The sequence below is a fragment of the Oncorhynchus nerka genome, linkage group LG19, assembly GCF_034236695.1.
Source record: "Oncorhynchus nerka isolate Pitt River linkage group LG19, Oner_Uvic_2.0, whole genome shotgun sequence".
NCBI lineage: Eukaryota > Metazoa > Chordata > Actinopteri > Salmoniformes > Salmonidae > Oncorhynchus > Oncorhynchus nerka.
In genome coordinates this window covers 30,552,294-30,579,470 of record NC_088414.1, presented here as the reverse complement: position 1 = coordinate 30,579,470, position 27,177 = coordinate 30,552,294, and the positions used below count along the sequence as shown (strand labels likewise).

The following is a 27,177-nucleotide window of genomic DNA, read 5'->3' as shown; positions in this document are numbered from 1 at the left end:
TCCAGTGTCTTGTTGCTGAACTTTCTGATGTACTGTGTGAGTTTGGTTGTGTCTGTTTCTATATGAGTGTTTCTTTGAGTTTTGGCTGTTTGGCAGGTTGGTGGATGGGTGGGTGTTAATCATTTGCCCATGAAAAGGTTTTTGGATTGAAGACTGAGTGCCAATTTAATTGTCTTGCGGACCATTGGAAACTAGAGGGTCACATTCCCCTTCACTTTGCCATTCCTATCATCCCATAGCAGAGGCTACTAGAAAACAAGTCTGAAAAGCTCTGCAGATAAGTATAGACTGTTTCATGATTCTTCATTCAATAGCTTAGTAATAACCATCAACATGGCATCCTCCGTCTGGTCTATAGTAGCCACAGCATCCCTTAGGATTGTACTGAAGTCCAGACCTGGGACGGAGAGAGTAGGCGACAGGAAATACACTTGAGGGTCTAACCTGTAGTGTACACTACAGAGTGATATCATTCCCTGATCTCAGGGCTCTCACAGGGAGTCACTGACCACTGATTTCATGGGCTATATTCCATGAGCTCACACTGTATCCCTGGTAGATGGTGTTGGGAGTGTGTATGAATGGGAGTGTGTGTGTATGCATGAGTGTCTTTGTAAGGGAGAGAGTGACCTCAGTCTGCACTAGATACCACACTTGTTCTCCACCTTAACTCAGACTGTGTAGTGCAGGGTAGCTGCTCGCTCATCCCTCCACCACGCAGGAGAGCCTCACACTGTCCATTGCAAGGAGTACATCACCAATTTCATGCATGGGAAAACAATATGTTAGTACATTTTCCAATTAGGCTAACATTGTTAGGATATGTAAATAGGATGGGATTATTTAAAAGAAATCTGAGTTACGCAACTTCAAAATGAAAGGATAATATCCAGGTTGCTCTATGGTATTTATTTATAAATGTTTTGCACCCTGGATATTGAATGAGAAAATAAAACACACTCCTGGATGGATCGATCATGCTTGGGCTGTGTCAGACAGTACTCCACCTGGACACAGAGCTGTCTCCAGCAGTCCCATGTCTGTCTGTACGGAGCACTACTTCTGAGTGTGCCTGTGGCTGAGAGTCTTAGGGACCTCACAGAGACTATCTGCCCTCTGACCTTTAGCCGCACCTCTATGTACAGACCTGAACTCTGAGCACAAAGATGAACTCTAGGACAACTAGCGGCCTTGCCCCGCCCCTCCCCGCCGGCCCACTCCTCTTCCTCATTCCTATCTTCTGAATGTGTAAACCTGTAGACGTGGTGTGAAAATTCCTCCATTAATGATTATCATGAGAACAGAACAAAGGCAAAAAAGTGTTTATTTAAAATGCTGATGATTATTATCTGGGTTTGTAAACTGCTGACCCATCTGGTGAACCTCAGCAAGCCCCATCTTTGGAAAAGGACAGATGAGAAAAAGCAACTGGGGACAACTAAGGTTTTGGATAAGCTATTTTTAATTGTGGATAAAGCAACATACTTTTTGGAATTCTGAATTGTGCATGGCTGTGTCTTGAGTGTAAAACAACAAAATACTGCAGTTTGGGAACTGAACTGAAATAAAAACATTTTTTGTTGTTGGTTTGAATGGATTTACTTTTCTTTGCTGTTAGTAGAGAGGGACTAAAAGTGGCAAGACATTTCGGGCAAAGGAGGATGCTAGTTTAGAGGCAGTACCCTTTAGACATTTCAAGAAGTTCAGTGGAATGACACAAATGAATGACCATGGTCCAAAACTTACACTCTAGATACATTCGGCTCTTTCAAGACTTTTCAATATTTTGCAGCAAGAGCCTTTTGGCTGTTTTTCAGCAAGATGAAAAGAGGCCCTTTTATTTGTATATGATAAACATATTTTTGGAATGTGTAAGTTGCATAATGTTGTATACAGATACAGTATGCGTATTACTCTGAAGAGTTATGTTTCATAGTGTATAATCTAGTATAAAATAATAATATATTTACAGTTATTCATCTTTCAAAAAGTAATGTCTTGTCCCTTTACAAAACACTATAAGAACTAACAAAACTCCAGAAGGCTTGAAGATACTTCTTGGTCGATGACGAAGGCAGTCTTTAGTAGGTGCTTCTTGGTCCATGACCATGGCAGTCTTTAGTAGGTGCTTCTTGGTCCATGACCATGGCAGTCTTTAGTAGGTGCTTCTTGGTCCATGACCATGGCAGTCCTTAGTAGAATATACTGTAAGCTCACGTTGATAGTCATTCTGAGTGATAACTTTATGCCTTGTAGTGATGAACCCCTGTTCAAAGTGTCAGAGGCAACAGAGTGTTGTACACATTGTCAATGTGACCCAGGTAGTAGTCAGCTGATCCAGTTCACATGTCTGTGAGCTCGGTGGAGGTGACGATACGGAGGGTGATGGAGCCAGGCATCTCGTCGGCCATGGCTCTGCCACTCTTCCTCAACTGGAGCCTCTGGGGGTTTGTGGAGTCCTTCACTGAGCCTGTCAGAACCACCTGGCCCAGGAACTGGTCCTTCACAGCATTACTGTTCCACACCTGGGGAGGAGGGACGAGAAAGGAAGTGGAGACCATTTAAGACCAAGGTTTTGCGTGAACACTATCTGACCATCCATTGAAGACACTAAGGGCTTTATTCAATCCGTAGCGCTGAAGTGCCACATTTAAAGGCACTGTTCCTGCGTTAGCAGAAACTGAATTCACGGTAATCTCTGCAAATGTCGCCTCAACTTTACATTTTAAGCGCACTGTAGTGCTGAACTTCAGCGATGCGAATTGAATCCAGCCCTAACTTCAGACATCTAAATGTAACAATTCACTAGTCAGTTTGTCCTTCCAGCCCATTGGTAGTGATGCTCTTTGACCCCCATATACCTTACCTCCACAGTGATTGGCTTTGTGGGCTTCTTCCTGTAGAAGATGGCTCTGGTATCAAACACCGGCTTCACGGTGTCTGCCTTGACTGTTGACCGGACTGAGGAGCCCTCACAGGATACGATCACATATGGATCCGCGCCTGTACAATGACGCAGTATTAACCAGCCATTAGGCAATGCTGAATATACTCCCAAAATGTCAAAAACTTTTTTACTTATGTTTCCCTGTAATGTATGAGATGGTTTTGATTTGAGGTTGTGGAGCGTTCTCTCACCCCCTGTGCGGTCCTGGTTCTCCAGCCCCTCTGCTCCGTGGACATAGATCTGGGACACGGCAACAGGGTAGCCAGTCAGCTTACTCCAACACGTCATCCTGGGCTGGTGTTCTGTCAGCTCTCTGAGAGAGAGAGATCATCTTATACCTTTACAGTAATGCTAAAGTAATGGTTATACTGCATGGATAAGATATCATACTGAAGTGTGTTACTATGTGTACAGGTCTATTTCCAGTACCTGCATCCTGAGTCTACGTTAGTGTAAACACGCAGCATGAACTCTCCCAGAGTCTCAGGTTTGAAGGTGGAGGGGATGATCATGTAGCGACCCTTGGGGAGCATGGCCCTCATGAACACCGTGCGGGCGTTGATGTACGTAGTAGTTTGCACGTTAAGTTGGGTGATGATGTCATGCATGCGGTATTTCCTATTCAGTTCAACCTTAAATCAAAAGAAATCATTTTTCACCATGACTGTTCCCCAGTGTTTGTTGTTGCAGCTTGATCAGATTTAAAATATTCATCATCGTCCCTGATATGAACAAGCCAATGTGGCATTTATAAGTAATGTCTACCCATTATTGTAAACACCCTCTGGTTTATTTTCTGTTTGTTCAACGGCTGAAGAGGGAAAATTGAAATTCCACTGATTGAACCAAATAACTGTACAGCGGGGGAAGCCAAACATGTGGCGCAGAGAACTTCTCCGCTAAAATGAACTGAAGTTGGACCAACGCCCCAGTAGCATACCCTGTCTCATACCCTCACTGGCCCAGTCTCTCACCCCAGTCCCACTAGTCATTCTTAGAGGATGTTAATATGAACTACCTTGAAGACGGCGAAGCCGATGGTGAGGTTCTCTCCCTGGCCGATACGTCTGTGGATCTTCATGTCTCTCTGCTGTAGGGAGATCAGAACCTCATCCACTTCCTTGGTCACCTCAAACAGGTACTGGGGATTCTGTAAGAAGGTATGTTTGTGGTTCATGCAGCCTCCACAGCGGTTGCGCAGAGGTTCTGCATTCTTGGTCCAACTCCCTAAAATCATCACTTCGTTCCATGTCTTGTCGATGGTGAGCAGGGAGGTGTTGATGAGACGACAAACGTCTGCATCCGTGAAGTACTTACACCAGTCTCTAAACTCCATCCTTTGAAGATACAGTAGCGCACACACACAGAGACGCAAATTAACATGGGTAGACAGAAAACATTCTCACGCTGAACAGAAGAGATAACAGCCTTTAATTGTTTTTTTTACACTCACCAGAACTCCCCATCATCTTCCACTGTGATGCCAAGCTTATTCCTCTCCATGCTGCCAACCTTTTTCCATTCCGCTGAACTGAGGTAGGAGAGGGGGAGAGGGGGAGAGGCAACAGGAAATAGAGGGAGGGAGAACGAAATAATGAGTTGATGAGGTCACCTGTGCACTGAGGTGTGGAGAGGTTGAACAGTAAGCGAGCGGGGAGGATATGTCTTCCTCACCTGTCACTGAGGTGTGGAGAGGTTGAACAGTAAGCGAACGGGGAGGATATGTCCTCCTCACCTGTCACTGAGGTGTGGAGAGGTTGAACAGTAAGCGAGCGGGGAGGATATGTCTTCCTCACCTGTCACTGAGGTGTGGAGAGGTTGAACAGTAAGCGAGCGGGGAGGATATGTCTTCCTCACCTGTCACTGAGGTGTGGAGAGGTTGAACAGTAAGAGAACGGGGGGAGGATATGTCCTCCTCACCTGTCACTGAGGTGTGGAGAGGTTGAACAGTAAGCGAGCGGGGAGGATATGTCTTCCTCACCTGTCACTGAGGTGTGGAGAGGTTGAACAGTAAGAGAACGGGGAGGATATGTCCTCCTCACCTGTCACTGAGGTGTGGAGAGGTTGAACAGTAAGCGAACGGGGAGGATATGTCCTCCTCACCTGTCACTGAGGTGTGGAGAGGTTGAACAGTAAGCGAGCGGGGAGCATATGTCCTCCTCACCTGTCACTGAGGTGTGGAGAGGTTGAACAGTAAGCGAGCGGGGAGGATATGTCCTCCTCACCTGTCACTGAGGTGTGGAGAGGTTGAACAGTAAGCGAACGGGGAGGATATGTCCTCCTCACCTGTCACTGAGGTGTGGAGAGGTTGAACAGTAAGCGAACGGGGAGGATATGTCTTCCTCACCTGTCACTGAGGTGTGGAGAGGTTGAACAGTAAGCGAGCGGGGAGGATATGTCCTCCTCACCTGTCACTGAGGTGTGGAGAGGTTGAACAGTAAGCGAACGGGGAGGATATGTCCTCCTCACCTGTCACTGAGGTGTGGAGAGGTTGAACAGTGTTTAACGGGGAGGATATGTCTTCCTCACCTGTCACTGAGGTGTGGAGAGGTTGAACAGTAAGCGAACGGGGAGGATATGTCCTCCTCACCTGTCACTGAGGTGTGGAGAGGTTGAACAGTAAGCGAGTGGGGAGGATATGTCCTCCTCACCTGTCACTGAGGTGTGGAGAGGTTGAACAGTAAGCGAACGGGGAGGATATGTCTTCCTCACCTGTCACTGAGGTGTGGAGAGGTTGAACAGTAAGTGAACGGGGAGGATATGTCCTCCTCACCTGTCACTGAGGTGTGGAGAGGTTGAACAGTAAGCGAACGGGGAGGATATGTCCTCCTCACCTGTCACTGAGGTGTGGAGTGGTTGAACAGTAAGCGAACGGGGAGGATATGTCTTCCTCACCTGTCACTGAGGTGTGGAGAGGTTGAACAGTAAGCGAACGGGGAGGATATGTCTTCCTCACCTGTCACTCCAGGCTCCGTTCCACTCAATCTTTCCCCAGGGGTTCCTCATGCGGATCAGGGGGATGGTCTCGTTCTGGAAGTAGGCTATCAGCCCGTGGCCCAATCGTACTTTCTTCACTGAAGTCACTGAGTAGGCATGGCCCTTCACCAGCCCACATGCCATCCGTGCCTCGATTTCAGAAGGAGATGCCTAAAAGAGGTCCAAGCACAGTAGTCAGTCATTTGCGTCTACTAAACACAATTACCTGTGACTATAGTGTGCTGACCAATTGAAAAGACAGACCTTGATGGAGCAGCTGATTATTCCATCCCTGTCGTAGACTTTGAACAGGTCTTCAAACAGTTTGTCCATTCTCCCCTGGTCTTTGTGGAAAGCTTCTGCCTCAAGATTAATGGCCTCTGCCACGGCTCCACTGAAATCCACCACCGCATCCCCAGTGTTGCCCCCGTCCAGCGACTCATAGCAGCCAGAGAGCCTGGAGACAAGAGGAGAAGATACAGAGAGGTTAGAGGGTACGAAACGTTATCATTTATGAATCAAGGGTTGAGAAATGTTAGAGTATACATACTTGGCATAGGCTTTCTCAAGCAGGGCGCTCCAAAACTCGTTTTTGACTTTGGAGTGGCAGTAAATGAGCTCTCCATTGATGCTGGGCAGGCGGTCATCCACTACCACGTCCACCCACTCCCCAAACACCCAGAACTGGAAGTGGAAGATGCCAGCGTAGTTCTCCATGTGCTTGGAGTCCCATTCCTGCTCCTTCCAGTCAGGGATGACCTGTCAACACAAAGGGCTTCACAGTGAACAACATGTCTAGTCAAATGTGAATAGTTTAAAACTTGGGTGGGTTTTTTACATTTTTTATTTCACCTTTATTTAACCAGGTAGGCTAGTTGAGAACAAGTTCTCATTGAAAACTGAGACCTGGCCGAGATAAAACTAAGCAGTGTGACACAAACAACAACACAGAATCACACATGGAATAAACAAACGTACAGTCAATAACACAATAGAAAAATCTATATACAGAGTGTGCAAATGAGGTAAGATTAGGGAGGTAAGGCAATAAATAGGCCGTAGTGGCGAAATAATTACAATTTAGCAATTTAACACTGGAGTGATAGATGTGCAAGTAGAGAGGTGCAAAGGAGCAATATAGTAAATAACACTATGGGGATAAGGTAGTTGGATGGGCTATTTACAGATGGGCTATGGACAGGTGCAATGATCTGTGAGCTGCTCTGACAGCTGATGCTTAAATTTGGTGAGGGATATATGAGTCTCCAGCTTCAGGGACTTGTGCAATTCGTTCCAGTCAATGGCACCAGAGAACTGGAAGGAAAGGCGGCCAAAGGAGGAATTGGCTTTAGGGGTGACCAGTGAAATATACCTGCTGGAGCGCATGCTACAGGTGGGTGCTGCTATCGTGACCAGTGAGCTGAGATAAGGCGGGGCTTTACCTAGTGAAGACTTATAGATGACATGGAGCCAGTGAGTTTGGCGAGGAATATGAAGCGAGGGCCAGCAAACGAGCGCATACAGGTCGCAGTGGTGGGTAGTATATGGGGCTTTGGTGACAAAACGGATGGCACTGTGATAGACTGCATACAATTTGCTGAGTAGAGTGTTGGAGGCTATTTTGTAAATGACATCGCCTAAGTCAAGGATCGGTAGGATAGTCAGTTTTACGAGGGTATGTTTGGCAGCATGAGTGAAGGATGCTTTGTTGCGAAATAGGAAGCCGATTCTAGATTTAATTATGGACTGGAGATGCTTAATGTGAGTCTGGAAGGAGAGTTTACAGTCTAACCAGACACCTAGGTATTTGTAGTTGTCCACATATTCTAAGTCAGAACCGTCCAGAGTAGTGATGCTGGATGGGCGGGCAGGTGCGGGCAGCGATCGGTTGAAGAGCATGCATTTAGTTTTACTTGCAGTTGGAGGCCACGGAAGGAGAGTTGTATGCCATTGAAGCGCTTCTGGGGATGACCGCGGCAGCTTTCCAATCTTTGGGGATCTCAGACTATACGAAAGAGAGGGTGAACAGGCTAATAATAGGGGTCGAAACAATTGCGGCGGATAATTGTAGAAAGAGAGGGTCCAGATTGTCTAGCCCAGCTGATTTGTAGGGGTCCAGATTTGGTCTCTTTCAGAACATCAGCTATCTGGTTTTGAGTGAAGGAGAAATGTGGGAGGCTTGGGAAAGTTGCTGTGGGGATGTAGGCAAGTAGTATCTTTCCCAGCCAGGCTTGAATAAGGAAAAGTGGAATGTTTCTGAATGGTAATGGTCATTTAAGATGGAAGGATGACACTAGTTTCTTTTCAATGGGAGTGAAAAGCCCCTCGAGTGAATTCCTCAGGTGAACTAAGCTACGTCCCCTCTGAGTCAGGTATCAACAGTATGGCACACAGACATCCACCCACATCATACTTCATAGACATTATCTGCTCAATTTGAATCACACATGAGGAATGTGACCAAAATAACTTTTTACCACCTGAGCAACATTGCTAAGGTGTGTCCGTTTCTCAGTCTGATACAAAGAGACTCATCCATGATTTTATTACAAGCAGGCTTGACTACTGTAATGCTCTCCTGTCTGGTCTACCCAAGAAAGCCATTGGTCAACTACAAAACATACAGAATGCTGCAGCATGGGTACTGGCCAAGACCAGATGGAGAGAACACATTATCCCCGGTTTTAAAGTCTCTGCACTGTAAAACATACAGAATGCTGCAGCATGGGTACTGGCCAAGACCAGATGGAGAGCACACATTATCCCCGGTTTTAAAGTCTCTGCACTGTAAAACATACAGAATGCTGCAGCATGGGTACTGGCCAAGACCAGATGGAGAGCACACATTATCCCCGGTTTTAAAGTCTCTGCACTGTAAAACATACAGAATGCTGCAGCATGGGTACTGGCCAAGACCAGATGGAGAGCACACATTATCCCCGGTTTTAAAGTCTCTGCACTGTAAAACATACAGAATGCTGCAGCATGGGTACTGGCCAAGACCAGATGGAGAGCACACATTATCCCCGGTTTTAAAGTCTCTGCACTGTAAAACATACAGAATGCTGCAGCATGGGTACTGGCCAAGACCAGATGGAGAGCACACATTATCCCCGGTTTTAAAGTCTCTGCACTGTAAAACATACAGAATGCTGCAGCACGGGTACTGGCCAAGACCAGATGGAGAGCACACATTATCCCCGGTTTTAAGGTCTCTGCACTGTAAAACATACAGAATGCTGCAGCACGGGTACTGGCCAAGACCAGATGGAGAGCACACATTATCCCCGGTTTTAAGGTCTCTGCACTGTAAAACATACAGAATGCTGCAGCATGGGTACTGGCCAAGACCAGATGGAGAGCACACATTATCCCCGGTTTTAAAGTCTCTGCACTGTAAAACATACAGAATGCTGCAGCATGGGTACTGGCCAAGACCAGATGGAGAGCACACATTATCCCCGGTTTTAAAGTATTGTACTGGCTGCCTGTGAGTTTTACAATTCATTGTCCTATTCTTCAATTGGTTTTTAAATCAACCCAATACATGTCAGACATGCTTTTGAGTTATGGACCCAATAGGTCCCTCAGGTCCTCTGGCACTTGTATTTTAACTTTCCCAAATCCTAGGACCAAGAGGCCTGCCAGAGAACCTGAGGGGGGTCAAAACTGTGGACATATTTAAAAGAGGTCTTAAAACACACCTTTTTAACTTAGCTTTTCCTTAAGGTGCTTTTTAGTCTTTCGGTTGTTGTTATTCTTTAGTTTTAGTAAATATTTCTGTTTTTATTTTCACCGTATTTTGTATTTGGGTTTTTTCCTGAGAAGTGCATTGCGTTGCATCTGAAATGTGTTACATAAATAAAGCTTGATTTGATGTGTTCCTTCACAAACAGCACCATTTATTCCCCTATAAGGTGACTGTAAAGGAAATACACACATAGTCTGCTCTTGTAACACTCATCTCAGACTGTGTGAACAGACAGGAGGAAACCAAACTCACCTTCTGCCAGAGGTCTGGCTTCAGTGCCAGGCAGGAGCATGCCGCCACAAACCAGCAGTTACCCAAAAGCCCCTGGTTCAGGTCATGGGAGCTGATGCCCTCCACAAACAGATGAGGCACGTCACTGATCTCCTGTAACAGAGAAAGAAAATGTATGATGAGCGGCGGTACAATGTGAAATTGTGAGGTAAAATGTTCCATGTGAAAAATGTAAATAGCTTAGAATGTGCTCACTAATAGGTTATGCTTGTAACAATAGTCGCAAATCCTTGACAAATAGTTCTGGCTTAGAGCACGTTTTCTTTTTAAATGAGTTGGAACTCTCGAGGTGTACTGTTGTTATGAATAAGAAATTGTGTTTTCTCTTCTTGTCACTTGGGCAACATACCATATAGATGCAGGATCTTAATTTGATCACTATTTTGTTGCTGATCATTTTCCAGCACAGCAGGAAATGCAAACTTGTAGTCATTTCCACTTTGAAATGTCAGACCTGACTTACCCTAAAAAAAAAATATATATCAACCCATACAAAAATCAATTTATTATAATGTTTGCCTCAGGATAATTCACATTTCCTGTTGCTGCAGGATCATTTTCCTGCTGTTTTAAGCTGGCTCAAATTAAGATCCAACATCTGTACATAGAACAGATACAGTAACACATTAAACAGAAACATAACTCCAGCTTTCTCCATTGAACAAAATGGCAGCTATACAAACAGACTTTATTAGATTTTTTCTCTTGACAGTTTTGAAACACATGTTCTGTCATATATCTCACATGCTATGTAAAGCATACATTTTGAGACACTTCCCAGCACCACCCTCACCTCAGTTTCACACCACAGTTTGCTGTCTGTCACCACAATAAGCATTGTGGTTGACATTTAACCTTTAACACAATCCTCAGAGGCAACCACTCAAAAGGCATTAACCTTTTAAGTACTCCATCACAGAATATTGTATGAGTCTATATAAAAACCTGTCAGACAACACCTTTCACAATACCTACAGTGGGGAGAACAAGTATTTGATACACTGTCGATTTTGCAGGTTTTCCCACTTACAAAACATGTAGAGGTCTGTAATTTTTATCATAGGTACACTTCAACTGTGAGAGACGGAATCTAAAACAAAAATCCAGAAAATCACATTGCATGATTTTTAAATCATTAATTTTCATTTTATTGCATGACATTAGTATTTGATACATCAGAAAAGCAGAACTTAATATTTGGTACAGAAACCTTTGTTTGCAATTACAGTGTCACACCCTGACCATAGTTTGCTTTGTATGTTCTATGTTTTGTTTAGTCAGGGTGTGATCTGAGTGGGCATTCTATGTTGGATGTCTTGTTTGTCTGTTTCTGTGTTTGGGCCTGATATGGTTCTCAATCAGAGGCAGGTGTTAGTCATTGTCTCTGATTGGGAGCCATATTTAGGTAGCCTGTTTTGTGTTGGGTTTTGTGGGTGATTGTTCCTGTCTTTGTGTTTGTTACACCAGATAGGGCTGTTTTGTGGGTGATTGTTCCTGTCTTTGTGTTTGTTACACCAGATAGGGCTGTTTTGTGGGTGATTGTTCCTGTCTTTGTGTTTGTTACACCAGATAGGGCTGTTTTGTGGGTGATTGTTCCTGTCTTTGTGTTTGTTACACCAGATAGGGCTGTTTTCGGTTTTTCACATTTCTTGTTTTGTATATTGTTCATTTATCATCTTCATTAAAGATGTATCACAATAACCACGCTGCGTTTTGGACCGCCTCTCTTTCCCAAGAAGAAAGCCGTGACAGAATCACCCACCACAACAGGACCAAGCGGCGTGGTAACGGGCAACAGCAACAGCGATGTCAGGATTTCCGGACATGGGAGCAGCATCTGGACTACACAACTTGGGAGGAGATAGACAGGTGGGCGGTCGACCCAGGGAGAGTGCCTGAGCCCGCCTGGGATTCGATGGAGCAGTGCGAGGAAGGTTACAGGAGAATGAGGTTGGCGAAGCGAACACGGCTGGCAAGGAAGCCCGAGAGGCAGCCCCAAAAATGTATTGGGGGGGTGGCACACAGGAAGTATGGCGAAGCCAGGTAGGAGACCTGCGCCAACTTCCTGTGCTTACCGGAGGGCGAGAGAGACCGGGCAGGCACCGTGTTATGCTGTGGAGCGCACGGTGTCCCCAGTGCGGGTGCATAGCCCGGTGCGGTACATACCAGCTCCGCGTATCGGCCGGGCTAGAGTGGGCATCGAGCCAAGTGCCATGAAGCCGGCTCTACGCATCTGGTCTCCAGTGCATCTCCATGGGCCAGCTTACATGGCACCAGCCTCGCGCATGGTGTCCCCGGTTCGCCTGCATAGCCCAGTGCGGGCTATTTCACCTCGCCGCACTGGCAGGGTGACCAGGAGCATTCAACCAAGTAAGGTTGGGCAGGCTCGGTGCTCAAGAGCTCCAGTGCGCCTGCACAGTCCGGTCTATCCGGTACCACCTCCACGCATCAGCCCTCCGGTGGCAGCTCCCCGCACTCGCCTTGAGGTGCGTGTCCTCGGCCCAGTACCACCAGTGCCTGCACCACGCATCAGGCCTATAGTGCGTGTCCTCGGCCCAGTACCACCAGTGCCGGCACCACGCATCAGGCCTATAGTGCGTCCAGCGCTGCTAGAGCCTTCCTCCTCTCCAGCGCAGCCGGAGTCTCCCGCCTGTCCGGCGCTGCCAGAGCTCCCGCCCCTCAGTCCAGAGGCACCAGAGCCCCTCAGTCCAGAGGCGCCAGAGCCCCTCAGTCCAGAGGCGCCAGAGCCCCTCAGTCCAGAGGCGCCAGAGCCCCTCAGTCCAGAGGCGCCAGAGCCCCTCATTCCAGAGGCGCCAGAGCCCCTCAGTCCAGAGGCGCCAGAGCCCCTCATTCCAGAGGCGCCAGAGCTCTGCCCAGCGCCGTCAGAGTCGCCCGCCCGTCTGCCCAGCGCCGTCAGAGTCGCCCGCCCGTCTGCCCAGCGCCGTCAGAGTCGCCCGCCCGTCTGCCCAGCGCCGTCAGAGTCGCTCGCCCGTCTGCCCAGCGCCGTCAGAGTCGCCCGTCTGCCCAGCGCCGTCAGCGCCGCCCATCTGCAAGTAGCCGCCAGCGCCGCCAGTCTGCAAGGAGCCGCCAGCGCCGCCAGTCTGCAAGGAGCCGCCAGTCTGCCCAGCGCCGTCAGAGTCGCCCGTCTGCCCAGCGCCGTCAGAGTCGCCCGTCTGCCCAGCGCCGTCAGAGTCGCCCGTCTGCCCAGCGCCGTCAGAGTCGCCCGTCTGCCCAGCGCCGTCAGAGTCGCCCGTCTGCCCAGCGCCGCCAGCGCCGCCCATCTGCAAGTAGCCGCCAGCGCCGCCAGTCTGCAAGGAGCCGCCAGCGCCGCCAGTCTGCAAGGAGCCGCCAGTCTGCCCAGCGCCGTCAGAGTCGCTCGCCCGTCTGCCCAGCGCCGTCAGAGTCGCCCGTCTGCCCAGCGCCGTCAGAGTCGCCCGTCTGCCCAGCGCCGTCAGAGTCGCCCGTCTGCCCAGCGCCGCCAGCGCGCCCGTCTGCAAGTAGCCGCCAGCGCCGCCAGTCTGCAAGGAGCCGCCAGCGCCGCCAGTCTGCAAGGAGCCGCCAGTCTGCCCAGCGCCGTCAGAGTCGCCCGTCTGCCCAGCGCCGTCAGAGTCGCCCGTCTGCCCAGCGCCGTCAGAGTCGCCCGTCTGCCCAGCGCCGTCAGAGTCGCCCGTCTGCCCAGCGCCGTCAGAGTCGCCGCCCGTCTGCCCAGCGCCCGTCAGAGTCGCTCGCCCGTCTGCCCAGCGCCGTCAGAGTCGCTCGCCCGTCTGCCCAGCGCCGTCAGAGTCGCCCATCTGCCCAGCGCCGTCAGAGTCGCCCGTCTGCCCAGCGCCGTCAGAGTCGCCCGTCTGCCCAGCGCCGTCAGAGTCGCCCGTCTGCCCAGCGCCGTCAGAGTCGCTCGCCCGTCTGCCCAGCGCCGTCAGAGTCGCTCGCCCGTCTGCCCAGCGCCGTCAGAGTCGCTCGCCCGTCTGCCCAGCGCCGTCAGAGTCGCTCGCCCGTCTGCCCAGCGCCGTCAGAGTCGCTCGCCCGTCTGCCCAGCGCCGTCAGAGTCGCCCGTCTGCCCAGCGCCGTCAGAGTCGCTCGCCCGTCTGCCCAGCGCCGTCAGAGTCGCTCGCCCGTCTGCCCAGCGCCGTCAGAGTCGCCCGTCTGCCCAGCGCCGTCAGAGTCGCCCGTCTGCCCAGCGCCGTCAGAGTCGCCCGTCTGCCCAGCGCCGTCAGAGTCGCCCGTCTGCCCAGCGCCGTCAGAGTCGCCCGTCTGCCCAGCGCCGTCAGAGTCGCCCGTCTGCCCAGCGCCGTCAGAGTCGCCCGTCTGCCCAGCGCCGTCAGAGTCGCCCGTCTGCCCAGCGCCGCCAGCGCCGCCCATCTGCAAGTAGCCGCCAGCGCCGCCAGTCTGCAAGGAGCCGCCAGCGCCGCCAGTCTGCAAGGAGCCGCCAGCGCCGCCAGTCTGCAAGGAGCCGCCAGTCTGCCCAGCGCCGTCAGAGTTGCTCGCCCGTCTGCCCAGCGCCGTCAGAGTCGCCCGTCTGCCCAGCGCCGTCAGAGTCGCCCGTCTGCCCAGCGCCGTCAGAGTCGCCCGTCTGCCCAGCGCCGCCAGCGCCGCCCGTCTGCAAGTAGCCGCCAGCGCCGCCAGTCTGCAAGGAGCCGCCAGCGCCGCCAGTCTGCAAGGAGCCGCCAGTCTGCCCAGCGCCGTCAGAGTCGCCCGTCTGCCCAGCGCCGTCAGAGTCGCCCGTCTGCCCAGCGCCGTCAGAGTCGCCCGTCTGCCCAGCGCCGTCAGAGTCGCCCGTCTGCCCAGCGCCGTCAGAGTCGCTCGCCCGTCTGCCCAGCGCCGTCAGAGTCGCTCGCCCGTCTGCCCAGCGCCGTCAGAGTCGCTCGCCCGTCTGCCCAGCGCCGTCAGAGTCGCCCATCTGCCCAGCGCCGTCAGAGTCGCCCGTCTGCCCAGCGCCGTCAGAGTCGCCCGTCTGCCCAGCGCCCGTCTGCCAGAGTCGCCGCCCGTCTGCCCAGCGCCCGTCAGAGTCGCTCGCCCGTCTGCCCAGCGCCCGTCAGAGTCGCTCGCCCGTCTGCCCAGCGCCCGTCAGAGTCGCTCGCCCGTCTGCCCAGCGCCCGTCAGAGTCGCTCGCCCGTCTGCCCAGCGCCGTCAGAGTCGCCCGTCTGCCCAGCGCCCGTCAGAGTCGCTCGCCCGTCTGCCCAGCGCCGTCAGAGTCGCTCGCCCGTCTGCCCAGCGCCGTCAGAGTCGCCCGTCTGCCCAGCGCCGTCAGAGTCGCCCGTCTGCCCAGCGCCGTCAGAGTCGCCCGTCTGCCCAGCGCCGCCAGCGCCGCCCATCTGCAAGTAGCCGCCAGCGCCGCCAGTCTGCAAGGAGCCGCCAGCGCCGCCAGTCTGCAAGGAGCCGCCAGCGCCGCCAGTCTGCAAGGAGCCGCCAGTCTGCCGGGAGCCGCCAGCGCCGCCAGTCAGCCGGGAGCCGCCAGCGCCGCCAGTCAGCCAGGAGCCGCCAGCGCCACCAGTCTGCCAAACCGCCAGCGCCGCCAGTCAGCCAGGATCTGCCAGAACTGTCACTCTGTCCCGAGCTGCCCCTCTGTCCCGAGCTGTCCCTCTGTCCCGAGCTGCCCCTCTGTCCCGAGCTGCCCCTCAGTCCAGTGGGTTCATTTAGAAGGGTCGCTGTGGTTAGGAGGCCACGGAAGCGGACAATGGGGCGGACTAAGACTATGGTGAAGTGGGGGCCACGTCCAGCACCAGAGCCGCCACCGCGGACAGATGCCCACCCAGACCCTCCCCAATAGGTTCAGGTTTTGCGGCTGGAGTCCGCACCTTGGGGGGGGCATATTTAGGTAGCCTGTTTTGTGGGTGATTGTTCCTGTCTTTGTGTTTGTTACACCAGAAAGGGCTGTTTTCGGTTTTTCACATTTCTTGTTTTGTATATTGTTCATTTATCATCATTAAAGATGTATCACAAAAACCACGCTGCGTTTTGGTCCGCCGTGACATACAGAGATCATACGTTTCCTGTAGTTCTTGACCAGGTTTGCACACACTGCAGCAGGGATATTGGCCCACTCCTCCATACAGACCTTCTCCAGATCCTTCAGGTTTCGAGGCTTTTGCTGGGCAATAACGGACTTTCAGCTCCCTCCAAAGATTTTCTATTGGGTTCAGGTCTGGAGACTGGCTAGGTCACTCCAGGACCTTGAGATGCTTCTTACGGAGCCACTCCTTGGTTGCCCTGGCTGTGTGTTTCGGGTCGTTGTCATGCTGGAAGACCCAGCAACGACCCATCTTCAATGCTCTTACTGAGGGAAGGAGGTTGTTGGCCAAGATCTCAGGATACATGGCCCATCCATCCTCCCCTCAATACGGTGTAGTCGTTCTGTCCCCTTTGCAGAAAAGTATCCCCAAAGAATGATGTTTCCACCTCCATGCTTCATGGTTGAGATGGTGTTCTTGGGGTTGTACTCATCCTTCTTCTTCCTCCAAACACGGCGAGTGGAGTTTAGACCAAAAAGCTATATTTTTGTCTCATCAGACCACATGACCTTCTCCCATTCCTATTCTGGATCATCCAGATGGTCATTAGCAAACTTCAGACGGGCCTGGACATGCGCTGGCTTGAGCAGGGGGACCTTGCATGCGCTGGCTTGAGCAGGGGGACCTTGCATGCGCTGGCTTGAGCAGGGGGACCTTGCATGCGCTGGCTTGAGCAGGGGGACCTTGCATGCGCTGGCTTGAGCAGGGGGACCTTGCATGCGCTGGCTTGAGCAGGGGACCTTGCATGCGCTGGCTTGAGCAGGGGACCTTGCATGCGCTGGCTTGAGCAGGGGGACCTTGCATGCGCTGGCTTGAGCAGGGGGACCTTGCATGTGCTGGCTTGAGCAGGGGGACCTTGCATGTGCTGGCTTGAGCAGGGGGACCTTGCATGTGCTGGCTTGAGCAGGGGGACCTTGCATGTGCTGGCTTGAGCAGGGGACCTTGCATGTGCTGGCTTGAGCAGGGGGACCTTGCATGTGCTGGCTTGAGCAGGGGGACCTTGCATGTGCTGGCTTGAGCAGGGGGACCTTGCATGCGCTGGCTTGAGCAGGGGGACCTTGCATGTGCTGGCTTGAGCAGGGGGACCTTGCATGCGCTGGCTTGAGCAGGGGGACCTTGCATGTGCTGGCTTGAGCAGGGGGACCTTGCATGCGCTGGCTTGAGCAGGGGGACCTTGCATGCGCTGGCTTGAGCAGGGGGACCTTGCATGCGCTGGCTTGAGCAGGGGGACCTTGCATGCGCTGGCTTGAGCAGGGGGACCTTGCATGTGCTGGCTTGAGCAGGGGACCTTGCATGCGCTGGCTTGAGCAGGGGACCTTGCATGCGCTGGCTTGAGCAGGGGGACCTTGCATGCGCTGGCTTGAGCAGGGGGACCTTGCATGCGCTGGCTTGAGCAGGGGGACCTTGCATGTGCTGGCTTGAGCAGGGGGACCTTGCATGCGCTGCATGATTTTAATCCATGACGGCGTAGTGTGTTACAGTCTTTGAGACTGTGGTCCCAGCTCTCTTCGGGTCATTGACCAGGTCGTGCCATGTAGTTCTGGGCTGATCCCTCACCTTCCTCATGATCATTGATGCCCCAAGAGGTGAGATCATGCATGGAGCCCCAGACCGAGGGTGATTGACTGTCATCTTGAACTTCTTCCATTTTCTAATAATTGCGCCAACAGTTGTTGCCTTCTCACCAAGCTGCTTGCCTATTGTCCTGTAGCCCATCCTTGCCTTGTGCAGGTCTACAATTTTATCCCTGATGTCCTTACACAGCTCTCTGGTCTTGGCCATTGTGGAGAGTGTGTGGACAGGTGTCTTTTATACAGGTAACAAGTTCAAACAGGTGCAGTTAATACAGGTAATGAGTGGAGAACAGGAGGGCTTCTTAAAGAAAAACTAACAGGTCTCTGAGAGCTGGAATTCTTACTAGTTGGTAGGTGATCAAATACTTATGTCATGCAGTAAAATGCAAATTAATTACTTAAAAATCATACAATGTGATTTTCTGAGTTTTTGATTCCGTCTCTCACAGTTGAAATGTACCTATAATAAAAAATTACAGACCTCTACATGCTTTGTAAGTGGGAAAACCTGCAAAATCGGCAGTGTATCAAATACTTGTTCTCCCCACTGTATGTATGGCCAAATATAACACAGTCATACTGTTTGTATATCAAAGTCAGCACACATGAAAGTTCAATCATAGACATGACATGTTTATATTGCACAAGAAGAAGGTCTGATCCCAGATAGCGCTCTATAGCCCTTTTATAAGCTTCCATTTTTACTAATCAACAGCAAACTATAAATTGGTCTTTTAAGCAATAACATTTCCTAAAAACTATGAGGAAAAACATGAACATTACAAATAGTTTCAGTGAATCATTAAAGCTTGTGACATTCTATTTCATGTTTAGTGTTTTTGCATACAGATTCTGCTTTTGGTATTAAGCTAATAGAGGACAAATCAAGTAGAAAGTTAGACGTCTACACTCACCCGTGGTCTCTTCCACTCCACCATACCAGGAGGTGGCTTCCTGTAAAACAGGGATGCGTTGGTGACAGGAAACTCTGGATCCTCAAACAGTTCCTTGTTCTCCAGACATTTCCTCTTCAGCTCAGAGTAATGCTGGTTCTTGTATGAAGTGGCCGTGGAGAACATGGTGCGGACGCTGGAACCTTGAAACTGCAAACTGACCACAGAAGAAGACGTTGTGTTACTTTATAGGCAGACTACCAGGACAGTCCTTGTCAGCTTAGGATCTATTATTGTTCACCTCTGACTCTGGGTGTCTGGACAAGAGCTCAGCATACCCTACACTAATACACCCCATAAATCCCAGAGTAGCTCTTTCTTGGAAAATGTTGTAATGGAATTTTTCATCTGAATCACCGTAGTTTAGATATAGTCTCCCATAGAGGCCAACCGGGCAACAAGCTGGCCTAGAGATAAATATATCCAATAACCAATATGCAAATGATGCATATTTAAATAAATTAAAGTAGAAAAACAGTCTTCTACGAACAAAATCTACAAACAACTACACTACATCACTTTAAAAGTTACAGTCAAGCATAGATTTGACTGCAATCTGACCACTAACTGTTCCTGGTTTTGTGATGGAAACATCCCATGGGTGATCAAAAACATCTGGTCAAAACTGCTATCCTTTGGGAATATTCTGATATTCTAACTCTATGACCAGTCTCTTTACTCCTGACCCCCGACCCCAGAGGTCAAGCTCTTTATAAACAAGATTAGATTTTATATGGAGTCTGTCTGCCAGTGCAGTTTCGTACATTTGCTGTCTGCCATGAATAACACAGAAACAAATAATTAAATTCCACCGGAGAACAGTCAAGCTCTAATCTCCCGGTGAGTTTCTAATGACACTTTTCCCCAAAACATTACACACTTTAAGAAATGCCTCTCAGAGCAAAGCCCATTTGGAACACAGTGAGAGGCAGTTCACGATGAAGTTGTCAGGATTCTGACAGTTCATTATCATCATGGCAAACTATCTGCTTCCTTCAGTTTTCAGTCAGAACATTACGCAGAAATGCACCCATATCCAATACACTAGAATAATTGGTGGGAAATAATGTGAATGTTTTTCTCCTCTGTCTTTCTCTCCCTCTCCTGTACACTTTCTCTCCCTCCTTCACACACAGAACAACCACATTCTCTGTCCCTTCCTCAAACTATTGAAGCAAAGAGAACTCCTTACATGTATCACATTTAAGGATCTAGAAGAAAAAGCCCAGTAAAAGTGTCTTCGTACCTCCGTCGTAGCGCTGTGACAACCCCCTCCTCCAGGATAGTGAAAGAGAAGGGTGTTTCCACCAGGTCTTTGTACCTGTCTTTCTCACCCCTCCCCCTCCGCCCCCCTCCCCCACAACATCTCTGCAGTGACCCAGTTTAGTTTTGCTTGTTCATGCTCAGGGCCACACCCATATCCCAGGAACAAGTGTTCTACTTGTGTTGACTTATCGTGTCAGTGGGTGACTATCATGAAGTGAGTGTGTGTGTGGCTTTATTGATTGAATAAGTAACTGTGATGTGAGTTTGCCATGCAGTTTTGATCATGCCTTCGTGATGTCAACTTCCCTGTAGAAGAGTCGTTCCTCGGGTGTACACTGACGTGTCTGTGTGTGTTTATACCACGTGAAACCTCAGTACCTGACTGACGAGCTCCAACAGGTTTTTCTGTGTTTGGTGTAAATGTCGTCACTGCAGGGGAGATTGAGGGGGGGGAGTATCGCTGTTATAATTGCCACAGCTGTTGGGTTTATTGTTATAATGGTCTATTTTAGTTTACGCTGATAAAATAGGCTCAATGGTCACCAACATTGTACTAAAAGCTGTTGCTGTTTAAATGGTAAGGTCACCAGTATGCATCATCAAAGGTTATGTTACTAACAAAGTTAGAACAAGAATGGTGGCAAAACTACAAGCTTATTTCACTGTAATAATGCCTGTATACTTAATGTTGTAGGTGGAATGCTATTATCACTATCCAGCTGGGAGAATGTACACATCCACTGTGGTTTCAGTTTAGCAGAGCTGCCTTAGATGCAGGTTCTAATGACAGAGGCTGTGATAGACAGCATTTCACTCCCTCTACAACTGCTGCTGAACAAATGGACAGATGCTGCTTCTAAGGGGGAGTACATGTTATGTATATAACAATTTGACAAATTCATACATGAACAAAACTTTTTAATATTATGTCTGATAATAACTGCAGCAATTAAATGTTAAACTCTGTCAATATTTATAACCAGAAAACATTCCAGGTGTGTAACCAAATGTAGTTCTCCACAGTGTGTGGCTCTTACCTGTTCTTGTCCTCCTAAAATCCCCAAATAAATCCTAAAGTTCCTTATAAGGTTGCAAAAATGTCCCCTCTGATACACCTTGGGAAGATCTACTGGGACGTCACAACTAAAGCCAAAGGGTTGTGTCCTCCTGTCTGTCCCCTTCCTATGACAATGGTCTGCAGCACGTAGGGCTCCAAAGGAGCAACCAAAAACACACGGCAATGGTATTTCCACTGCTAACCCCAAACACACTCATTAACAAACAGAAAAACCCACATTCACTGACGCACAACAAAAATCGGTCTGACGAGTGGTTCATTAGGGCAGAATGCATCATGCAAAGTGCTGGCTCCCAGTCTCATTCCTTTCTAGTGAAGTTCGATGAGAGATATGTTATCCACTGCATTCCTGGAGCCGTTGGGCTCTCCAAGGTGCAGAGGTGTGGAGAGGAGAGGAGAGAGAGAGAGAGAGAGAGAGAAAGAAAGAAAAGGGAGAGGAGATGAGAGAGGGAGAGAGAGAGAGAGAGAGAGAGAGAGAGAGAGAGAGAGAGAGAGAGAAAGAAAAGGGAGAGGAGAGAGGGAGAGAGAGAGAGAGAGATAGAGAGAAAGAAAGGGAGAGGAGAGGAGAGAGAGAGAGGGAGAGAGAGAGAGAGAGAGAGAGAGAGAGAGAGAAAGAAAAGGGAGAGGAGAGAGGGAGAGAGAGAGAGAGAGAGAGAAAGAAAGGGAGAGGAGAGGAGAGAGAGAGAGGGAGAGAGAGAGAGAGAGAGAGAGAAAAGAAAAGGGAGAGGAGAGAGGAGAGAGAGAGAGAGAGTGAGAGAGAGAGAGAGAGAGAGAGAGAGAGAGAGAGAAAGAAAAGGAGAGGAGAGAGGGAGAGACAGAGAGAGAGAGAGAGAGAAAGAAAGGGAGAGGAGAGAGAGAGGGAGAGAGAGAGAGAGAAAGAAAAGGGAGAGGAGAGGAGAGGGAGAGAGAGAGAGAGAGAGAGAGAGAGAGAGAGAGAGAGAGAGAGAGGGAAAGAAAAGGGAGAGGAGAGGAGAGAGAGCGAGAGAGAGAGAGAGGAGGGGAGGGGAGAGGAGAGGATGGAAGAGGAGAGGAGGGAAGAGTAGAGGAGGGAGAGGTGGAAAGTGGAGAGGAGAGGAGAGAGAGAGGTAGAAAGAGGAGGGAGAGGGGAGGAGAGGTGGAAAGAGGAGGGAGAGGAGGGAGAAGGAAGGAGAGGAGAGGGTGGAAGTGGAGAGGAGGGAAGAGGAGAGGTGGAAAGAGGAGAGGAGAGAGAGAGGTGGAAAGAGGAGGGAGGGGGAGGAGAGGAGAGGAGAGACGAGAGGTGGGAAGAGGAGAGGAGGGAGAAGAGAGAAGGGAAGGGGAGAGGAGTGGAGAGGAGTTGGGGGAAGAGAGAGATGGAAAGAGGAGGGAGAGGGGAGGGGAGGAGAGTAGGGAAGAGGAGAGGAGGGAGAGAAGGGGAGAGGAGGGAGGGAAGAGGAGAGGAGAGTAGAGGAGGGAAGAGTAGAGGAGGGAGATGAGAGGAGGGAATATGAGAGGGGAGGAGGGAAGAGTAGAGGAGGGATAGATGGAAAGAGGCAGGAGAGGGGAGGAGAGGAGGGAGAGAAGAGGAGAGGAGAGAATAGAAGAGGAGTGGAGGAGAGGAGGGGAGGGAAGAGGAGAGAATAGAAGAGGAGAGGAGAGGAGGGAGGGAGAGGAGGAAAGAGGAGAGGAGGTAAGAGGAGAGGAGAGAGGTGGAAAGAGACGGGAGTGGAGAGGAGATGAGGGAAGAGGAGAGGAAGAGGAGAGGAGGGAAGAGGAGAGGAGGGGAGGGAAGAGGAGAGGAGGGAGAGAAGAGGAGAGGAGGGAAGATAAGAGGAGAGAATAGAAGAGGAGAGGAGGGAGAGGAGGAAAGAGGAGAGGAGAGGAGAGGAGGGAAGTAGAGAGAGGTGGAAAGGGGCGGGAGAGCGGAGGGGAAGAGGATAGGAGGGAGAGGAGAGGAGGGTAGGGAAGCGGAAAGGCAGGAAGAGGAGAGAAGAGGAAGGAATAGGAGAGAGGGGAGGGAAGAGATGAAGAAGAGGAGAGAAGGGAAGATATGTTTTGTATTGTTATTTATCAGTATCCTCAGCCCCCCTACTTCCCGCGGTTATGGGGATACCTAGTCAGATGTATTTAACCCAACCCCTCTGAATCAGAGAGGTGTGAGGGGCTGCCTTAATCAAGGCTCAAGAGAAGAACAGCAGATTTTTCCTTACCAGCTAGAGGATTCAAACCAGCAACCTTTCAGTTACTATCCTAACGCTCTTAAGCTCTAGGCTACCTGCCGCCCCTAGAGGGGGAGCGTATGGAAGAGGAGGGGAGGGAAGAAGAGAAAAGGGAAAGGAGGCATGAAAGAGGAGGAAGAGGAGAGGAGAGGAGGGAGGAGGAGAGGAGGGGAGAGGAGAAAAGGGAGAGGAGGCATGGAAGAAGAGGAAGAGGAGAGGAGAGGAGGGAGGAGGAGAGGAGGGGAGAGGAGAAAAGGGAGAGGAGGCATGGAAGAGGAGGAAGAGGAGAGGAGAGGAGGGAGGAGGAGAGGAGGGGAGAGGAGAGGAGAGAGAGGAGGGAGTTGGAGAGGAGGTGAGAAGAGGGCAGTGGAGGGAGAGTTTGTAGGAGGTTGAAGTCAGGTGGGAGGAGAACATTACTGCCACTCTCTGTTGGATCAAAGGACTAGTGGAAGCTCGTCCGGCTCGGCGAAACCTGTCTCTTCTCCTGATAGGCCCATTCAACAATAGTTAGCATACCTGTATGTTACCATTCCTGTTCCATTGTTGCGGATAGAGCAGAGATAACAGTCCAATGATACTCCACAGCTGGTTGGATGAAACCACAGAAACTAGATTTACCGGCAGGATTGCCTTTATGCTTCTCTATCGAGATGTCATCAACCGAGAGACACTGTGAGCACTGATAGACTTACAGCAATACAGTCTGGTTCCCTTCAATGCTTCCTCGTGCACCTGCAGTCTGTAAAGCTGACTGTTTGCATAACTACACCTTATTGACGGATGGTTGCGCTGTCTAATTTTGTGGAAACTCAGTGCCAAATTAAAAATAAATGGGCTGGAAATATTCCACAGAATTGTCTGTATACAGAGCCGTGTACTGTCTTAGTGAGGTAGCATTGGTAGTGGGATGAGCTGTGTCCTGTCTTAGTGAGGTAGCATTGGTAGTGGGATGAGCCGTGTACTGTCTTAGTGAGGTAGTATTGTGTAGTGGGATGAGCTGTGTACTGTCTTAGTGAGGTAGCATTGGTAGTGGGATGAGCCGTGTACTGTCTTAGTGAGGTAGCATTGTGTAGTGGGATGAGCTGTGTGCTCGTCCACATCATGTAGTGGCCTGGTGGTCCCTGTATGCCATGAGACAGGCTTTAGGAGGAAATTACAGTTATTAGTTTAAAATTCCAGCAGACAGAGAGACACAAATCCTGTCTGGCTGCCTGGTCTCGGTCTGTGTGTGGCAGGGCCAAGCACTCAGCCAAGGGTCAGTCACACAACTCTGAACATGGCAGCAGCAAATTAGGTCAAATCCATGCTAGAGTGAAACACGGCCTGAAGAGATTCCCAAAATAAAGGGGACGCATGGACCAGCAGAGATAGGAGCGAAGAGGGCCATCGGAGCAACTCTGAGGTCTCATATACAACCCAAAGCTCACAATATCAAGACCAGTAGTACTTGTGATGCAACATAATATAAACTAGCAGACTGGTCTCATAGACTAGAGATAACATAGTAAAAGTCAATCCGAGAAACTCAAATTAGTATGATATGGTTACATAAGATTAGGTTACTTTTAAGGAAAAAAAAAAAGATGAGTTGGGTGGGTGGGTGGGCAGGTATATAACATGAACATCTAGCAACCTGAAGCTTGTGTGTTCAAATCTCATCACAGACAACTTTGTAACTACTTCTCAAAAACTTAGCATGTTAGCTAACGCTTCCCATAACCTTCCCCTAACGCTTCCCCTAACCTTAACCCTTCCCCTAACACTTCCCCTAACGCTTCCCCTAACGCTTCCCTTAACCCTTCCCCTAACGCTTCCCCTAACCTTCACCCTTTAACCTAACCTTCACCCTTTAACCTAACTCCTGAGCGTAACCCCTAACCTTAACCCCTAGTAATAGCTAACATTAGCGTTAGCCACCTAGCTAACATTCATAACATATCATACGAAATGGATGATCGACATCCACAAATTAATACATACCATACAAAACGTAACATATCATACTAAACGGAGTGTCCCCGGATCATTGGCCAGAATAATACGGAATGCTCTGAGACAATGTTGAAACTAGGCTTACGTGACTGAGGTTTCATGAGGAATTTATGTACATGTAGTTGTAACAGCCCAGGGCAGCCCAGCATTCTCAAGGGTCCAGTTCTAGATTGTGTAACACAACATGACTAGTAGTCTCCATGTTGATGGAACAGGCAGGGCACTTCTTCAGGGCACTTCTACCCTACTAGGGACCCAGACAGAGAGGAAAACCAACCTGACTCACTCCACACACAACAACTCTCATTCTCACCATCAATTGCGTACACAAAGTCAGTGTTAGGACATCATTCATGAGAATACTAATAGGAAGTCAGTGCAAACGCTGATTCACATGGTTGCTGATTCATTCTCAGAAACCATGTGGGGAATGTAAAGCTATATCCTGTCATAGTTCTGTGGAGCTTTGTGTTCAAAGGCAAACAAAGCACAACTCTACACTTGTGAGTGTACTTGGCAGAGTTGTGTCCCATGAACGGCTATTTGTATCAGAATCAGCCTGATCCCTTCTCATCAGTGTGAAATCTCCCAATGACCCCTGGTACCATTCCAGTTACAGAGACAAGGAACATGAAAGCTGTCTGTGTCTGAGTTTGAGTGAATGTGAAGTCCCTTACTGTAGTTACTGCAGAATGTACTGTAAGTCTTCTATTGGTAACTTGTGTCTGGCCCGGCCTGTGTCGGTTAAATACCACAAGACAGGATTGTTAACTATAAACCCATTTCCCTTCTAAATTCAACTCTATGGTAACCACTGCCAAACCCTATTCTCAGCAGTTCACACAAAGTGTTGAAACATCTCAGTTTTTTCAGTAATTGCAGTAATTACTCAAAAGCCAGAGCCCGAATTAGTGACCTTGTCATGATGTCTAATATCAGAGTCCTCCCCTGATGAGCGGGATTCTTAGCAAGTCAGTCTAGTGATAAGTCAGTCTAGTGAAAAGTAGCCAGTGGTGCCAAACGACCTGGTGTCGACCTCAGGATGAAGATGTCCTGTTGAATTGCCAACCAGAGCTCCAGTACAACAGCCTCCCCCTGTATCAAATCCCTTTCACCATCACCCTTCTGCAGGCAGATGGAACCCAGACTCATGATCCTCATGCCAAACTCCTAGTGGATTCCTTAGACAATGAATCCATGCCGTGGCAAGTCCTACACATTCCTAGGGAAAAGTAACAAATACAGGGATGAACTCGTCATGCCCTGACAAGCCACCAGATGGCAGACAAACCATGTTTTTGTTCTGGCCAATGCCAGACGTGGTAAAGCAAGTGGTTCAGTTGAGCTACAGGGCAGATCTGTTCATTCAGGTAGGTTTTTGGAGTGGCCTGTGTGAACTTTTGCCCTAACCTCTCTGGCATCTTCATGAAATGTTCCTACGCGCCCTTGCGCCCAGTCCCCCTCGTGGGTAACATACTGTACTGTATTTTAGTCCCCTAAGCTAACCTTAACCCTGGAGACAGGGCCCAGAGACATAAAAATATACATTTTGTCCTGTCAAAGGTTTCTCGGTGGATTTGTCCATCAACTACTCTTGCAATTAAGCTTTCGGGCCATCCTGGATAATGGCACAAAATCCAATATGTCTGCCTCAATACCATTAAATGGAGGTTTTAGGCACCTATAAATGTAAAAATATCTATGATAGAATACCATTTTCCGAGTTGTGTTATATATCTATGCTTTACTGTGAATCTGAAATGTCTGCCATACTGAGCATTAAAAGGCATCACAACCAAATATTTTCCCCCTCCTTTTATTCATGTCACAATCAACTTTTACCAGTTGAATAAAGACACAAATATAATACTTTGTTGTATTACACTTTTTCTGAAATATTTTATTATATGCAAATAAGGCAATACATGCGAGTTCAGTGGGATGCAGACTGTGGCCTTCTCTCAATTGGATTAGCTCACCTCCTGCGTCCTCTCTCCTCTGTCCTCTCTCGTATCCTTTCCAAAAAAGGTCAGAGGTAATCGAGGAAAGTCAATGAGGAGAGTGAATGTGGACAGAAATGCACTTGTTTAAAATGAGACAGGCCTTCGTCACTCCCACGTCATAAGGCAAATTATCCGAAAAGAAATGCGTAAAATAAAATAAA

At 49.6% G+C, this 27,177-nt stretch overlaps 1 protein-coding gene across 4 annotated transcripts; it reads right to left on the bottom strand.

Moving 5' to 3' along the window:
- Nucleotides 1–1,306: 1,306 nt before the first annotated feature.
- LOC115101371 (calpain-5-like) lies at nt 1,307–21,100 on the bottom strand. Of its 4 annotated transcripts, XM_065004863.1 has the most exons (13): nt 20,804–21,100; nt 20,145–20,195; nt 18,462–18,657; nt 9,927–10,058; nt 6,474–6,682; nt 6,188–6,380; nt 5,904–6,094; nt 4,401–4,478; nt 3,966–4,284; nt 3,377–3,579; nt 3,139–3,260; nt 2,867–3,003; nt 1,307–2,525 (listed from the first exon to the last, which is right to left on the bottom strand). In XM_065004863.1, exons 3-13 carry the CDS (start codon nt 18,624–18,626, stop codon nt 2,343–2,345), a joined length of 1,932 nt encoding a protein of 643 aa, XP_064860935.1. In that variant the 5' UTR covers nt 18,627–18,657; nt 20,145–20,195; nt 20,804–21,100; the 3' UTR covers nt 1,307–2,342. The 4 variants fall into 4 exon arrangements, with proteins under 4 accessions (XP_064860935.1, XP_029476662.1, XP_029476660.1 ...); XM_029620802.2 differs by lacking the exon at nt 20,145–20,195; XM_029620800.1 differs by lacking the exons at nt 20,145–20,195; nt 20,804–21,100 and adding an exon at nt 19,747–19,851.
- Between the last annotated feature and the right edge of the window lie 6,077 nt (nt 21,101–27,177).

Excerpts from the sequence above, each read along its gene's own strand:
- LOC115101371 (XM_065004863.1), bottom strand. The coding sequence starts at position 18,626 with ATGTTCTCCACGGCCACTTCATACAAGAACCAGCATTACTCTGAGCTG. Across the intron at positions 6,683-9,926 it reads AGCCAGACCTCTGGCAGAAG|GTCATCCCTGACTGGAAGGA; the intron begins GTGAGTTTGGTT and ends TTGTGTTGACAG. Across the intron at positions 3,580-3,965 it reads TCGGCTTCGCCGTCTTCAAG|GTTGAACTGAATAGGAAATA; the intron begins GTAGTTCATATT and ends TTTTGATTTAAG.